The sequence below is a fragment of the Dromaius novaehollandiae genome, chromosome 8, assembly GCF_036370855.1.
Source record: "Dromaius novaehollandiae isolate bDroNov1 chromosome 8, bDroNov1.hap1, whole genome shotgun sequence".
Classification (NCBI taxonomy): Eukaryota; Metazoa; Chordata; class Aves; order Casuariiformes; family Dromaiidae; genus Dromaius; species Dromaius novaehollandiae.
In genome coordinates this window covers 39543888-39560348 of record NC_088105.1, presented here as the reverse complement: position 1 = coordinate 39560348, position 16461 = coordinate 39543888, and the positions used below count along the sequence as shown (strand labels likewise).

Genomic DNA, 16461 nt, shown 5'->3' with positions numbered 1-16461 from the left:
AGTTGAACTAATCCACTTTTAAAGGTTATTTGGCTTAACTTTGATAAGTACTCTCCTGTAGGTGAGAAGGTGATAATGACAAACAGAATTAATGGAAGAGTTAGTAAGCTTGTGTGTAATGTAAGCAGATGTGCCTAAATTCAAAGAAAAGAGGGAAAAGGTCGTTTACATGAGATGGTCTTCAATTCTGTACGGTGCTTCTACAGTATTTTATAGGCTTTAATTCTCTGTGTTCTCAGGGGCCTCATTATGCAACTTCTGAAACTTGATTTATTCACAGAGTTCTGGGTTCTCCACAAATGTCCAAGACCAGAAGATTGCAAATATGTTTGAATTGTCTGTGCCTTTCCGCCAACAACATTACTTGGCTGGGCTTGTGTTAACAGAACTGGCTGTCATTTTAGATCCTGATGCAGAAGGGTAAATCTTTACATTTTTTTCCCCCAAGCATTTTCTGTAATTCCAAGTAAATGGTGGATGCCAAGCAAGTTCTACACTGTGACTGGAGTTGTTTTAAACTTATAAACTGAGAAGTTAAGAAATCAGTTCTATAACTCTAAGAATCCCCTTTTCTCCCTGCCCCATTTATTTCTTACTTCCTTAGCCCTGACTGTATAAATGTGATTCCAGTAGCATTTTTCCAACTGAGAAGGAAGGGAAGAGATTCCTGTTGGAGCCCCCAGCTGGCTACAGGGGCACCTCTGGAGCTCCAAGAGGAAAATAGCTTTTCTCAATTGTAACAAGAAAATAATTTTAAACATTAAGGAGTTCTTCGTTGCTAATGGGGTTTTTAATGTTATAATACATTCCTCCTGGGGTCCTCCCAGCTTTTTAGAAATGTAAATGATGTGTTGATGAGGCCTCTGTGGGTAACATAAATAGAGTCAAGCATGCAGAGTTTGTGGATGGCCCAGCCTGTGCAGCACATAATTTTTGAAGTAGGAATGTGGCCTGTAGTTCTTATATCCAGTCTGTTACTTTTGTTATTTAGGGCTGTATTCTGCCTTACCCCTTTCAGATGCATTTCAATGGAAATTATTGATTTCTTCTACATTCCTAAGTTCTCTCAAAGGCATTTTTCTAAGGATGGACCCAGAAATATCAGCCGAGTCAACAAATGCTGATGATTCATAGATAATTCTGCCCCTTTAGAGATGCCAGGAGTGTGGATTTCCATTAATTGTTTCCTACTGGAAAAGAAAGTGATACCATAAATTGAAATATTTTCTTCTACATGTACATAACACACTATAATCCCATTTCTTTGGCCAGAAACAGAAAAAGCAGCAAATCTTTGCCCATGCACACTGTCTGCAGAAGTCCTTTCTGTAGCATAGCCACATCCTGCCCACTAGTTAGAAATCAGATTCTATCTCCAATCATATTTGCTCTTGTTCTTCACACACTTTCTGTTCTCACCTAAGCTGCCTCCTGAGCTCTCCCCTGGATCCGGGTGGTAATCTGTGCCCGGCTGCACAGAGGAACTATCAGTGTGATCTTACTCGTGTCCACTGGAAACAGCTCCTCTCTCAAACCCTGGCTAGACAAAGAAAGCCCACTGAATTCTTTGATACCAGTTCAGCTCTGGGGAGATATTTTAATCAAAGCTCCTGAATTTTGGTGGAGAACTTTAGCCTTGTACCTGTCATGCATTTATTTGTTATGATTTTGCAGAGTAACCTCCCAGTTACAGCTCATTAACTGTTCTCAGGCCTCAACCTTCTACCTTTGCCTATGTAGAGATGTTTTTGGAGGATAGCAGCAGAAATTCAAAGGTTATTTGGAATTGGTGCCCTGCCCTATGTGTGTGCTTGGCTCCATTCTTGCCAGGTACATGTGATAATCTCAGCCAGGGATGTACCTTTGGGACTGGTCAGAAGAATTACACTGGAAAGAGAAAGTAGAGTGGGAGGTAGTTACACGGAAGTGTTTGAGCCTTAGAGTTGAAATCTGCTTGGGTCCAATAGATGCACCATGTAAAATAAACCACTGTCTTCAGATCTGCTCTTTCCTGTCTGTGCAGAGTTTTAAAGGTCAGACAGAATCATTAGCAGATCATTAGTAGAGGTCTCAGACATGCTTGTTATTGAAATGTTTTTGCCACCATGTTCCCCTTTGGAAAAAACTTGAACTTCTTCCTAGTTGCATAGTCCCACAGCAGGAGTGAAGAAGATACCTGTGTAATTGTTTATTGTGCCAGAGGTTTACCTGACATCTTGATAGGTGATACAGAACCTTGAGACTTTAATGTTTTTTGCTCCTTGCTTTTTTTTTGTTCCATTAGCAGAATATCTTGAATTTTAGCTCACACATTTTATAAGAGCTATTTGGATTCCATTGGGAATTTTGCGAAGAAAAGTTTTTGGCAAAGAAAAGACTTTTTAGTACCCTAGTGTCTAAAGGTGGTTCTTTAGTTAGATTCCTCTGTGCTAGCTGCTGCACACAATAAATGACAGTTCTCTTCCAAAGCACTTGATGTGCGAAAGATGAGTCAACATGTGGATGAAACAAACAAGTTGAATTTGACAGATGGAGAAATGAGGAACAAAGAATGAGTCCAAGCAACTATATCCTTAACAGACTGTCTCTGCAAACAATGCTGTGATGCTTTGATTATTAACCAGTAGTAATTTTATTGCTCATTTCATAATTCCCATGTTGCCCGTATTGACTGATGTTACAGAACACAAGTGAGAAAATCAGAATTTGGCCTTCATATTCATGTCAAAAGTCAGTACTCCAAAAGTGTGCAATATTGACACAAATTCATGCCAGGGCTGAGGCAAAAGTGAGACCAGTTAGAGGGCAGCAAGAGCAATTCATTGTATTATCAGCTAGAAAGACTAGGGGGTCATATTTCCTCCTCTCTGATATGGATTCATCCACCACCCTACCTGCTCTGTTCTGGAAAATGTGAAAAGAGGCCCGTGTAGCTCTTAAGTTTTAACTACACTGCTTTGTTTGAAGGCATTTCCCCTGTAGGGCGGTTCCGTGGCCTGCCAGACAGTTCCTCTGAAACTATTACAAACCCAGCTTAAATGCCTCTCCTTCAAAACAATATAAAGACTTCCCTTTAACCTTTATTTGAATGAGCCAGTCATGTAATTAAGCATTTCCTTCCTAGTTGTTCAGGGTCTCATTGATACAGGCAATGAAACAAGCAAATGAGGGATTAAAAATTAAAAATACGGAAAAGAAGTGTAGCTACAACTAGCTGATGTCCTCATAACCTGTACTGGTATCTCTGTGATCCTTGTAAACCCCTTGACAATCCAGTCAAAAACTCTCACCTTTTTTTAACCAGAACTCAACTCTACTTTTCAGGTAAAGTGGATACTGCCTGAAATTCAGCACTTGTTTTAATACCTCAGGTCTGAACGCTGAAGCTTATGTTTTGCTAATGCATAATGTATGAGCTTCCTTGGCTGCTTCATGCATGGGGTAAAGTTGTCTTATTGGACTGGTTTGCCTACAGAAGCAAATAGTTATAGACATACATGCTATTTGCTCTGTGAGAGTTTTGCCTCTGTGTGGTGGCTGAGGGAATTGAAAGGGGCAGAGTGAGCTCTTGGGAGAGTCACAGTTTGTGTTTTTAAGGCATGAGCACGGAATAGGCTCAAGCAAGGTGCCCTGCAAAAGCGAATAGTGTTTGGGCTCTGCCATCTCCTGCATCTTAATAATGAAGGATGCCATTTTTTTGGATTTCTTTTTCCTTCTGCTCCTCCATTTCTTTGAAGTTTTATAATTACAAATATTGATCTGTAGTCTACTGTTGTGGTTGAATAACTGCATGGGGGTTTAGGGAAGTGAAGTAGAAACTTCCTGATGATACGGTAAAAGGGATGTTCTATCTTAAGAGACCATTGCTCTCTGTAAATAGTGACAGAAACAAAAAGAAATGCTGTGAACAGTTTCACTAAACCCACTGTCCTCTCAAGCTTCTCTTCCTGTTTTCCATATTCCCCAAGTTCTCCTAAACGTTCTTCAGTAGACTTGATACTTCAGCGTACCAGGAGTTGGGGCTTTGGTCTTGAATTGAAAATGTGAGAGCCTTCACATTATATTGGGTTAGATTATGCTCATCAGCAAAAGATTTTTGTACATTTTATATGATGTAGTCAAAATTACTCCTGAGCTGCAGGCCAATTTGTAAAAGCCAACCGTTTGTAAAATCCGTGGGAGAGCAAGGAATACTGTGTAATGACAGTTTATGTCAAGTTAAAAATAAAAGCCAGGATTTTTTTTGAAGACACTTAGTTACAAAGTATCGTTTGCTTTGAAGATATTAACTAATCTGTGTGACCCAACTCTCTTTTAACAGTTTATTTGGATTGCATAAGAAGGTCATCAATATGGTACACAATTTGCTGTCCAGTCACGACTCGGATCCGCGGTACTCTGACCCACAGGTAAAGGCCCGGGTCGCTATGCTGTATCTACCTCTGATTGGCGTGATCATGGAAACGGTGCCTCAGCTTTATGATTTTACAGGTATTTTATATTCCATGCTTTGAGGGTGTTTTCAATTGCTCGCAAGATTTGGTTGCTTTTGTTCTAAAATCAAACAACCAAACCCTTTACTGTTGAATGGGATTGTTACTGTTTCTGAAGTGTGATAACTTTGACGTGTTTTCACATCCATTTCATAGACCGCATGTGCGAAATGTATCCTCAGCAGCTCTAACAGTCAAAAGCTGCATTTGCCCACTTGTTTGTGTGAAGTGAAAAACTAGCATTGTGTTTTAGTTTACTTTTGGCTGGTGAATGTATATGTCTGGTCAGCTTCCCTCTGTGTCTCTGACCTGTTTAAAAAATCATCCCATATACTGTACAATTTCCATAACAGTTCCGAAGGATAAGCAAAGTTCCTCTCCTTGAGGAAGAGGAGATGTGCTTTATCAGCAGTGCTTTTCAGGTCTGCTGTACACAGTGTCCTGAAGAGCAATGGACATAGGTTATTTCATATCCGGGCAAGAGAATCATCTGTAACAGTCTGGAATTTGGAGTCTTCTTCTAAGTCTTTTGAGTTCAATGAAATGATGAAGCTTCAAGGAAAGATTTGGGGTGAACTATTCAAAGCGGGATAAGGTCAGATGGATTCTAGGTCACTTTTGAAAATTGTTATTGTTGCTTTGCGTAACTTCAAATAATAGTCAGTTCTGTTTACTTGCAGGGCCATATGCATGTGATGTTTTTTAGTTTGCATTCCCAGACAATTCAGTGAAGTTAGCACTGTGGAGGGAGGCTGGGGAGAGAAACTTTGAATTTGGGGATTAACTGGGATACATGTGTTTCTCGGCAGAGTCTCACAATCAGCGAGGGAGGCCAAGCTGCGTCGCCGCTGATGATTATGAAAGCGAGGGTGGGAGCATGATAAGCCAGACAGTTGCCATGGCCATTGCAGGAACATCGGTCCCTCAGCTCACCCGGCCCAGCAGTTTTCTACTCACCTCATCGGTACAAAGCTATCCCTCCCTATTCCTTGACCCTCAGCCTGTGTCAATAAGCAAATATTTACACATGCACGCCCTGTAGGACTGATCAGTGAGCAGTAGGGACTGTTATCAGCTTGCAGTTGGGTTTTGCACAGGGAGGCAGAGGGTGAAAAACAAGGTGGAACAGATCACATTTGCATGGGGTTGTGCCTGTCTTGGAGGGAGTATAATAAAATGCCAAACAGGGATAAAAATCGTCAAAGCTCAGAAAATGGAAGAATTCTCTTTCCTGATAAAGATTTTATTTTTTTCTGAAACAAATCTGATAAAAATTCTGTGAAGTGCAATAGTCATTATACGTTCTAAGTCCTAAGCAAAGATTCCTACCACATCTAAATCCCATGTGGTCGAAAACATAAATGGGCAATTTCCCTTGCTCTCTGTGCCGGGAAGGGAATCCCCCTGATTCTAGTAGCAGGAAGACCCTTCTTTCAGTCCCTCCTCCTCCCTTTACTGCTGCATCAGGACCGCATTTTTCTGGGTATTATGCGCAGTTGAAGTGAGACACTGGTCGCGATGAGACCTAAGTATATACATGAGAGAAATGAACTTGGACAAAAGAGACGATGATGGCACAGAGACAAAGGTAGCAAAAGGTATACAAAACTCCACTGGTGGGATTCCCATCCAGTTTTCCTTTCTTTGTATCAATGAGTGGAGCCCTTCTGTTTAACTGTTAACTTGCGTGGAGGTTATTAAAGTCATTCTGGGGGAAGTGAGTCTTTGCTGGCTGAAAAGAAAGTCATTCATATGTATATGTATATATCCTGGTTGTTGGTAAAAAAAATATCTATTCACCTTCTGTTCCTACCTGGTAATTACTTAGCCCAGGGTGGTAGCTGATGCAGATCCTTTTAGTGACGATTGAAATGTCTGGGCATGAAACCCAGTGTAACTAACTGTCTTGACCTGTCTGTTCAGAGTGGAAGGCAGCACTCCACCTTCTCAACAGAGTCCAGCCGTAGCCTCTTGATCTGTCTCTTGTGGGTGCTCAAAAATGCAGATGAAAGTGTCCTGCAGAAATGGTTCACAGACCTGTCAGTGCTGCAGCTCAATCGCCTGCTGGATTTGCTTTATCTCTGCGTATCCTGCTTTGAGTACAAGGTACTGCTGTATTGTTTAAATCTCCTGAAATTCCTTCTAGAGCATGCAGAGGAACTTTACACTCCTGTCCTTTACACAACTCCGAAAAGGCATTTCCTGCTCTCTCCTAAGTATTTCTTGTATTCGTAATTCTGAGGCTACACATTTCTCTGTGAGATCTCTAGCCTTCTTCCACATTTATTTAGCAATGCAAGTGACTCTGCCTCCTTTCACTTCTTATACTTCTTATGCAGTATATGCCGCTTGCCACTCACCTGAGAACTGCTGCATGAAGTGGGGGCAGTTCTTGGACGATTTTGCTTACTCTCAGCAGAATGGTACTGGAGTCTGGGTAGACTGTCTATCTAGCAGCTAAACCTATATTCCTTTCTTGCCATTTATCTTCATATAGAAAAGATGTTTTCACTTATTAATCCTCTGAATATCTCAGTTTGGAAGAATCTTCCATCACTGTCTCATTTGAAACTTACAGGGCAAGAAAGTGTTTGAAAGAATGAACAGTCTGACATTCAAGAAGTCAAAGGACATGAGAGCCAAACTTGAAGAAGCTATTCTGGGAAGCATAGGAGCAAGGCAGGAAATGGTTCGAAGAAGCAGAGGACAACTAGGTAAGTCAAGATGTATTCTGTGCTGGTCCCTTTATCAAAAAACTACTGTTGCCATCCCCAGTGAGTACTTGCACCCTTCTGTGGTGTTGGATACTACACATCAAGCGCTCCAGACAAAGAGCCCCCAAGGGAAAAGCTATTTGCAGTTTGCAGCATGCTTCACTGGTTCTAGTCTATAAAATCTCTGCACCTTTCCTAATTTTCAACAGCAGGCTATTTATTTGTTACTGCTTTGGTGTATATGTGGTCATGTCTTATTTATGGGACCTCTTGCCTGAACTTCTTCCAGCGTAGCATCTTTCAGGGCCGCCTTCTAGCATGTCCTGTGCAAGGGTCAGAGTGGAAAAAAACCCCTGTCTGGTCTTGCTTTTGATCACTCTGAAAATGCCTGAGTGCTTCTGCTAAAATAATGCTTGAAATAGCCAGCAGTTTGGGTAACACGCGCCCCCTTGTGATGACTTTTGTTGTTTATTTCTTTTGAGAGTAGTGTTGGAGGTGATTAACACAAGAATCAGGAAAAGTAGGTTTGGCCTCCTATTCTGCCACAGGCTTCTTCATACATGTAAACCAGTAATTGTGGGCTGAGTTGAATAGATATTTAGAGATATGCCTCTAAATTAATGAATTATTTAAGAGACAGATGGGAACCTTTTTTATTTTTTTTATCTGGCCTCAGTGCTTCAATTACTGATCTGGCAAACTGCGTAGTGAAATTCCCCTGCCCTCCAAGTAGTGAGAATAAAGATGTAAAAGACTGTGAGGTGGGAAAGGGGGTCTGAGTACCGCCTACAGAACATCACTGCGTCTCAGTTGAAGTCGGCAATATCAGACTGCTGAGACTTGCCAGACTCAGGCTCCTTATCTAGTCCAAGGAAAGCTGGACAAGGTGCTTCTCTTAGCATCCCTGGTAAATACCTCCCTGATCTGAGTATTTCAGCTGCCTCTCTCTATTAGCTGTGTGGTGAACTGGCCTGTGACAGCACATGAAATGGTCTGTGTTACTCATGACTCTCTTGGATGAAAACTACTGCAGTGTAAGGCACCTCTCATGTCGCTCTCAGCAATGGTAGAATTAGGGACCATATAAAGATTTTGGGAGACTACCACAGCCCTTGGGCTCTAAGGAGTCATGGCTTGCTGTCACTTCTCACTTGTGAACAAATCTAGAATAGCCACCCATGCAAAAAACTAACAGTAGATGACTGCTGTTATTTTAATATTATCCTGCAGAGAGAAGTCCTTCCGGGAGCGCATTTGGAAGTCAAGAGAATTTGAGATGGAGAAAGGATATGACTCACTGGCGTCAGAACACAGAAAAGCTTGACAAGTAACTCTGCCTTATCCTTCTACATTAACAATATCACAGTTCCTCTAAGAACTCAGGGTATCTCTCCCCATAGGAGGTCAGTGGCAGCAGTCCACTTGCACCTCATGTGAGCGGGTTTGGGCCCTCAGCTAGAACAGAGCTGGCTGTGTGCAAATAGCTTTCGGTCTGACACTGCCTGTCTAACTCTTTGCTTTTCCACTTTATCTTACTTCCTTAGTATTTTGAAATGAATTTCAGAGACTAATACAATCCATTGCCTTCTTAAAACCCTGTAGGAAGCTGTAAGTTAGAGAGAAGATCCATTATCAGTGTTTACAGATAGCATATATATCTCATGTCATATTTCCTTTATTCCATAAGAACATTCTGGAGTTGTCAAAGCTTGCTTTCCTTTCCTGTCCTAATCCATCACTTTGATTGTTTTTCCACATGTGCTGTGCTTTTAGAAGCCACAAACCAGCCAGGTACTGTAGCATTGGTGTGCAGCTCTTTTAAATTGCCATTTTGTACATATGTAGACTCAGTCGTCACAGCACTATTTGTGATGCTTGGCAGAAGTTTTCAGTGTGTGCGTGTAACTGGTTGGAATGAGCTCTTTTTGCTTATTACACCCGTTTCCTTTAAAATCCCCTCTCTTGTTGTGGTTTAATCTGGAAGGCTCAGGAGTTGTGTTCAGGCTTCGCTATGCACGTTTTCTGTTTTCTCAAATTGCAACCTGCAGTCTCCATCCTCCCAGCAAAAGAATTGTTCCTAATCCTAGGAAAGCAATCTCAGCTCAAGTGAAGCTCTGAAGAAACTGGGGAATGGGGTCCTCAGAGCCTGGATGGAGGGCAGGCCAAATTTCAGCCATGAAGACAGACTGGCACTTTCTGGAGTTGAAAGTACATCTTCACAGCTTCTAATTGCTTTGTCCAACCCAAGAATGTCATCTCTTTTTATGTTAGGTAGTGACGTTTTGTCCAGGACTCTGGTCCTCTTCAGGCACTGGGAAGGCCAGATAACCAGTGTGTTTTGACCTACTGACAAAGTGATGTAGAAAGAAACTTCTCCATGATACAACTCCAGACCTCTGTGGACAGAGTTACACCAGATTAAAATCTGGCCTGCAGGACTCATCAGTTCACTGTTGGCTCTTGGTCCAAGCCGTCTTTTCTCCCCGGAGGGCCTCACATACATGTTAAATGGCTGTGGAATACTGTGATGGTCAAAGGATGATCTCTCTCCACACAAAATAATGTGCTCAGATAACTGCACAGACCTGCTCCTTAACCTGTATTTGCTCAATCTGAGCCTCGGTCCATCACACACAACTGCTACTGGTAGCCATGGTGCTGCAAATGTGTTCTGCATCCATAGATGGCATCTGACCCTTTGAAATCTAATGTTAGGAGAGCTATTTTATGACAAATTAAGCAAGACTGTTCTTTCACATTGATAATTCTGCACAGCTAAATGTAGATGGCATTATTTTATGTAGGGCCAGGACCCAAGCCTTCATATTCTGGAGATTTAAGAGCAGGTAGTAAGAGTGTGACCCAGCTCCCACAGCAAGCAGCATGCATGGGGAGTGGAGAGGTTGCTGCAAGAGAGGTTCCAGGAACACTTTCAGCCAAGTCAGTCACCATCCCTTATGCTGCGTGTTTTGCTTGGATTCAGCCAGTTCGCATGGGTCACACCTTGAGTGTAATTTGGCCTGGCATAAGTATGCCAGAGATGGCACCTGTGTAGGACAAACTGTTGTTGGGTGCTTCAAATATACTACTGGACCTTTGCCAAATGTGCTCATTTCACTGAAGTGAAGTGGTTACGACTGAATTCCTGGGAACACCAGTGTGAGTGGGTGTATGAACTTCATCAGCCTTTCCAGGAAAGTGGGTGCCTGGCATTTAAGAGCAGAATCGCGTGGTTTTCTCAGAGAGGAGACTATTCTACAAAAACTGTAATATAATGTAATGTAAAAGGACAAACATCACATCCTGAAATGATGCAGTCTGCACCAGAATCAGTCTAGCTGCCAGGATCAACAGTGCAAAAATACTCGCTCATGTAGCACCACCTTGTGTCCATAGCCTATAACATAAAACCGTATGTTCTGTTCCTGGTTGTGTTGCTGCATGCCTTATGATGCTACTAAAGCAGTTTTGAGCTGGAATTTGATGCTAAATATTTGTTATGTTCTTGGGAGGGTAATGAAGTGTCAAAAAGTAGTGTGGTCCCTCCTGAGCATGATAAACATAAATTGTGTGTAAGCTGGTATATGTAAAAAACAATTCTTTCTTCTCGTCCTCGTAATGGATGCATTGAAATATCCTTGTAGTGTTGTCCAGTACTAAACGTGTGCATTGTAACTGGGAGTTTTCTGCTAATAAGAAAATATTTTTGACTAGAGAATATGGAGGCCTATTTCTTAAACAGAATGTAATTTTATTACTTTCTTTTCTCTGATTAGATCAAGGGCAGAGATAGAACATGAGGCACTTATTGATGGAAATCTTGCAACGGAAGCAAATCTGATTATTTTGGATACGTTAGAGATAGTTGTCCAGGTAAGGGTGCTAAAAGAAGAGCAGAGATGTTGTAATAGCATTAGGATCACCTGGCCAGGCAGCAGTTTGTTCTTAAACAAAATCTTCCTGCCTTAACTTAACTGCCTGAATGCTATCAGAACTGTTCAACTGCGCTGCTGCAAAAGAAGGGATACCTGACCACAGGATGGATCATAATGCCTCTCCTAATCCTCAGCTGACAACAATCAGGTTTTAAATTACAGTAGCTTCCTTCAGTCTTCTTGAAAATTGTCCCCTTTTCGGTAGTGTAAAAAATGTTTGTTCATAAAACAGATTAATGAACTGTAAAAATTCCAGAGTCTTGCCGTAGTCTAGCTGACTCCTCTAGTTCCTTCCCGCATCTGCCTCAAGTCATTCAGTTCCAGGTCAGTCTCCTCTACCTAAATTGCAAGATGCAGGAATGCTTCCAGGCTCTTTTGTGTGGTTGCACTCTCCAGCTATGTCCTCACTCCCTACTGGTGACTGTGGACACATGCCAGTTTTCTCCTCTGCTTTCAATACAAATGAAACCTGGACACAGGCAGGAAGAAGGCAATAGTGCACTTAGCAGATCCAGCCACAGGGAGACCTGGGCCCCAGGAGCACCACTGGCCTAAGACGGTTGGAGCGTTAGCAGGGAGGCGCCGCTGCACTTCTTGGGTGAAACTTGACTGCCCTTGCAGTGAGAGGTTGATCCCCTCCAGGGCTTCAGTGCAGGCAGGGTTTCATTTCCAGCTTCAGGACTTTTCCAGGAATCCCTGAATAATCCACTCAGAGGCCGCTATAGTCTCTCCCTCTAGCAGAACAAGGTCCCAAAAGGCCAGAGCCTCATCAGGTGGTCAGCATCATCATTCCACAGGCTTTAGTGCCTGTGGTTCATTCAGGAACATCAGCGTTGTGCAGGCCTGGCTAAGTGGGTAATTTCCCAGTGCCAAAGGGTTTTTCAGGCCAAGTTATTCTCTTCCCCTCTCTCTCACGCAGGAGGTTTGTTTTTGCTCATGCAACTCTTGGTTTACTTTTGACTGCAGACTGTTTCTGTGACGGAGTCCAAAGAAAGTATCCTCGGCGGGGTGCTGAAAGTGCTTCTGCACAGCATGGCCTGTAACCAAAGTGCACTTTATCTCCAACACTGCTTCGCCACACAGAGGGCTTTGGTTTCAAAGGTGAATTCTCTGCAGATGCTATAATATATCCTGAGCAGCAGTGATGGTTGGGGCTGTTTTCTTTGCATTGGGGTCACTTCACCAAGCACTTACTATTTTGAGCAGTATTAATTTTCAGGAAATGTGGTCTGGGAGTGGATAAAAGCGGACTGGTTTTTGTGATCAATATCTGTATTCATGCACTTTGGGTTTGATGACTATTTGCAAACCTGTGCGAGTTCCTGCTGGCCGGCTGTAAGGTGGCAAAGGCCACCTTAGACCCAATAGAGTACACAAGGCACAGGTGGAGTTTAGACTGTATGAATCTCAGTTAAAATGGATTTGTTTTACTGGGCCCATAATTTAAACAATTTCCCTATTTCTGCAGACGTACTGGAAATAGACTTGAAATTTTAAGCCTGAGTTTATGGAACTGAGGTAAATCAGTCTAAGAACATAGGAGCAAGGTGTGTTGGGGTGATGTAAAACGAATTAACTTCTAGTGCTGCCAGTGAGTTTGCTTTTGCCTCACTGAAAATGTGAAGTGATATAAATTAGCATCATTCCTCTCAGAACAGAGGGGATTGTATTTCCTCTAATGCTAATGTACACTCATTGTGGAGGATCACTGTAATCTTTTTGTCTTAGTGTTTGTTTCTGGCTGTCCAGGCAGAAGTGGTTTTCTCATGTGCTATTTTTTCAGTTCCCTGAGCTGCTATTTGAAGAAGAGACTGAGCAGTGTGCAGATCTGTGCCTGAGGCTCCTGAGACACTGTAGCAGCAGTATCAGTACAATACGCTCACATGCGAGTGCCTCTCTTTACCTTCTGATGAGGCAAAACTTTGAGATTGGGAACGTAAGTATCTTGATGCACTTTACTAGGTTTATTACGTGTAAAATGGTTGGGGACTGCTGTATGGAGTGCTGTGTATTCCTAGAGCATTCAAGGCTGCAGGAGAGCTTACCATCCACATAAGCACGATGTGCACAGGGAAGAGAAGCACACGTCAGTGACTTTGCCTAGCTCATGATCTTGCTTTGCCTCACGTTGCTGCTTGGTGGCGTAGCAGGAGTGTCCAGTCTCTGATGTCAGAGTCTTAGCTGTATGCCCAGAATTTCTTCGCGGGGCCAGGTGCCTCTCATGTCATTTTATGGAAAGACATAAAGCCCTGCCTGGAACATCCACTGTAAGAGTTTCCAAGCTCTTCAGCCAAACGGCTCACTTGTTCACTGCTTGCTATTCATGTAGACCTATTTTGGGTGCAGGCCCTATGAGAAGTGACAGTAAACCCTATTGCCCTGGAGAGCATGGCAATAACAACCTCTGTGTTGCTTCTCCACTCAGGGTCTGTCTCTGTTTTGTTTCTGTGACAGTTTAAGGGACAGTTTGCACTCAAGGGTCTGTTTGGAAGAAATCCCCTCTGCCCTGCCTACACATACCTGTAGGTGAGAGCAGAAACAGCCACGCAGCCTATCCTGTGGCACAGCTAGTATATCCCTTCTGAAAGGGCTGTGTTAGTGTAGGTGAGTTAGAGCTACTGGGATTTGTTTTTGCCCAGATGTTATTTACCTCTGATTAGACCTTAGCTTGACTAAGCCATGTGTACTTCAGATTGTCAGGAAATTTGCCAGCCTTAACTCTTCCAGTTCGTGTTTTACTTGCACCCATGTAGCTGTGTATTGCAAAGTGCTCCCTCAAACATTTTTGTTTACTCTGCTTTGGTCAGAGCCCCCACGCTGAGTAGCAGAACTGGAGGGACCCACTGGTTCTGGGCCCAGGGCCTGCTAGCTAATGGATTGACAGCAGCAAGTCAACAGTGACTGTGGCTTTTAGGCTTGACCAAAATAAAACCAAGTGTCTAGAATGAAGGCTATATTCATGAGAAGAAGTTGAGCATCATCCTATTCAGGGTGCTCGAAAAGAGAGCAGGGAGGAGGGAAAATTAAAACTTGTTGCAGGAGAACCTTAACCTGGAACTTAATAATGCTATCATCAGATAATGCAGCCAACAGCCCCAGAGATTTAATGTAATCTGAGTTTTCACAGAATGGAGGGTGGGGAGCAGATCAGGTGTCTGTCAGGAGGAGAGTACAGTGACCAGAGCACTGATGTTGCAGCAGACTGCTGCAGTATCTCTTTGTTGCAATATAATAACAAATTTCTCTGTTGTAGAACTTCGCCAGAGTGAAAATGCAAGTGACCATGTCTCTCTCATCCCTGGTGGGGACATCCCAGAATTTCAATGAGGAATTTTTACGGCGTTCCCTGAAGACTATTTTGACATATGCTGAAGAAGATCTGGAACTTAGGGAGACAACATTCCCTGATCAGGTAAGAGAAATGCACAAGAGAGGTTGTATGTAGTTCATTATCAAGCTGTTCTTAAATCTCCGTCTATAGCTGGGATTTGCATGCGTTCCCTGAAAGAGGCGCATAATGTTTTTTTTCTGTGACCTAAATACGTAAAATTTAGATCCTCAATTAATGCTGACAACAAGGAGCAAGCACACAAAGATTCAGAGTAACTGTGGTCCTAAAATAGCAGTATATAGTTTGGTTCCCATCGACAGTTCCTTAAAGCATTATTTTTGTTACAGGTGCAGGACCTTGTGTTCAACCTCCATATGATCCTGTCTGACACAGTTAAAATGAAGGAGCACCAGGAAGATCCAGAAATGCTGATTGACCTGATGTACAGGTAGAGTTTATAACTGTTGCACTGCAGGGACAGTAGATGTCAGTGCTCCACATGATGTTTGAACAAAGCTTAATACTTGCTGCACTTCCTGTATTTAGAGCCTGAAATACTGTATTGCTATGAACTCCGATTACTCTTTTATTTTTAGTAGCCATTATTTTACTTTGAACTTAAACCTGTTTTCCATTGCCGTCACTTGTCATGGTTCACATTTCACCTGAAGTCCACAGGGCTACTTGCTTTTTGGATTTGATCTCAAATGCTGCTCACATGAGCCCATATATAGCTTGTTTTTTGAGTAATTACAATGCAATTCCCAGTCTCAGTGCTCAGGGACCAGTATGCACAGAAAGCAGTATTTCTCAGGCTGTGTCTGTACTAAGCATCCTCTTATTCCACAGGCAAGGGCAGGAACAACAGAGCTGCGATTGCTTGCAGCCGTGACCAGCCACTCTATGCGAAAGCACGCTGCAGTATCTGCGTTCCTTGTTACTACCAAGGAACTAACATAGTCCTTACAGTTTCTCATGTCTGTCATATTTGAAGGTAGCATTGATAGTTTCTTTGGCATTTACCTGGCTTATCTTGGATAAAAGTAGTTTCCATTCCCCAGCAGTCTCTGACAGTCTCATCCTCCACCTGAACAGAGACATCTGTGCTTCCCCTGCCTGCATCAGGGAAGACTTAAGGATCTTCCAGAACCTACTTGCAGAAAAGGCTCTTCAGTGATGATACATATGATGGTCTTCATATGCAAAAAGGATTCCATAGCCATGTTAAGATCCCTAGATAGAAAGTTGCTAAAGCACCAACCACCAAACTGCATGGTATTGTCTGCACTAATAGTCCTGAGGGCTTCTTAAAAGGCATTCTGCTAGCGCAGGGTAGCTGCAGTTGCTTGCTGCCCAGTAACTGGTTCAAAAATCTATATAGTAATTTAGGATAATTTCTCATCTATGTAACTTTTTATCTCATGTATTTCTGGAAAACCTAGAGCTGAGGATGGTTGATATTTAAGCAGAAGTAACTAAATACTAATTGCAGAGCTTTTCTTTTCCATTAGGATCGCAAAGGGCTATCAGAATTCCCCTGACCTGCGCCTGACCTGGTTACAGAACATGGCTGGGAAGCACTCTGAGAGAAGCAATCATGCTGAGTCGGCCCAGTGTTTGGTCCATTCGGCAGCCTTGGTGGCTGAATATCTAAGCATGCTCGAAGACCGGAAATACCTCCCTGTAGGGTGTGTTACATTTCAGGTAGGAGTGGGTCTTTCTTATCCTCCACAAGAATTTTGGGGGTTTTGTCATCTGCTCCTAAGATACAGATTATTTCCATGCACCAGGTATTGGCTGTGCCTATGTATTCATATTGCACTTATGCAGTTTGTTTTGGGGAGAACAGGTTAGAACAACTTCAGAAAATATTTATGTCTGAAGACTATTCTTGGTTCCGCAGACTCTTTTTATCTGTAGGCTAAATGGATCCAGTTCTTTTTATTTCTCCATTTAAGCCATGTCTTTTAAGGCCTCATCTAATACCC

General features: G+C 42.6%; 1 protein-coding gene across 7 annotated transcripts in view; it reads left to right on the top strand.

Annotated features, from left to right (window-relative positions):
- The window catches only part of DOCK7 (dedicator of cytokinesis 7), a 110038-nt gene that overhangs the window by 75658 nt on the left and 17919 nt on the right, over positions 1-16461 (top strand). For all 7 annotated transcript variants that reach the window (XM_064516289.1, XM_064516288.1, XM_064516287.1 and 4 more), the window contains 12 exons: positions 281-420; positions 4322-4491; positions 5303-5457; positions 6417-6599; positions 7072-7207; positions 8438-8534; positions 10984-11080; positions 12109-12243; positions 12926-13078; positions 14396-14554; positions 14821-14921; positions 15985-16177. In XM_064516289.1, coding sequence (XP_064372359.1) covers positions 281-420; positions 4322-4491; positions 5303-5457; positions 6417-6599; positions 7072-7207; positions 8438-8534; positions 10984-11080; positions 12109-12243; positions 12926-13078; positions 14396-14554; positions 14821-14921; positions 15985-16177 — 1719 coding nt within the window. The remainder of the gene's footprint in view (positions 1-280; positions 421-4321; positions 4492-5302; positions 5458-6416; positions 6600-7071; positions 7208-8437; positions 8535-10983; positions 11081-12108; positions 12244-12925; positions 13079-14395; positions 14555-14820; positions 14922-15984; positions 16178-16461) is intronic.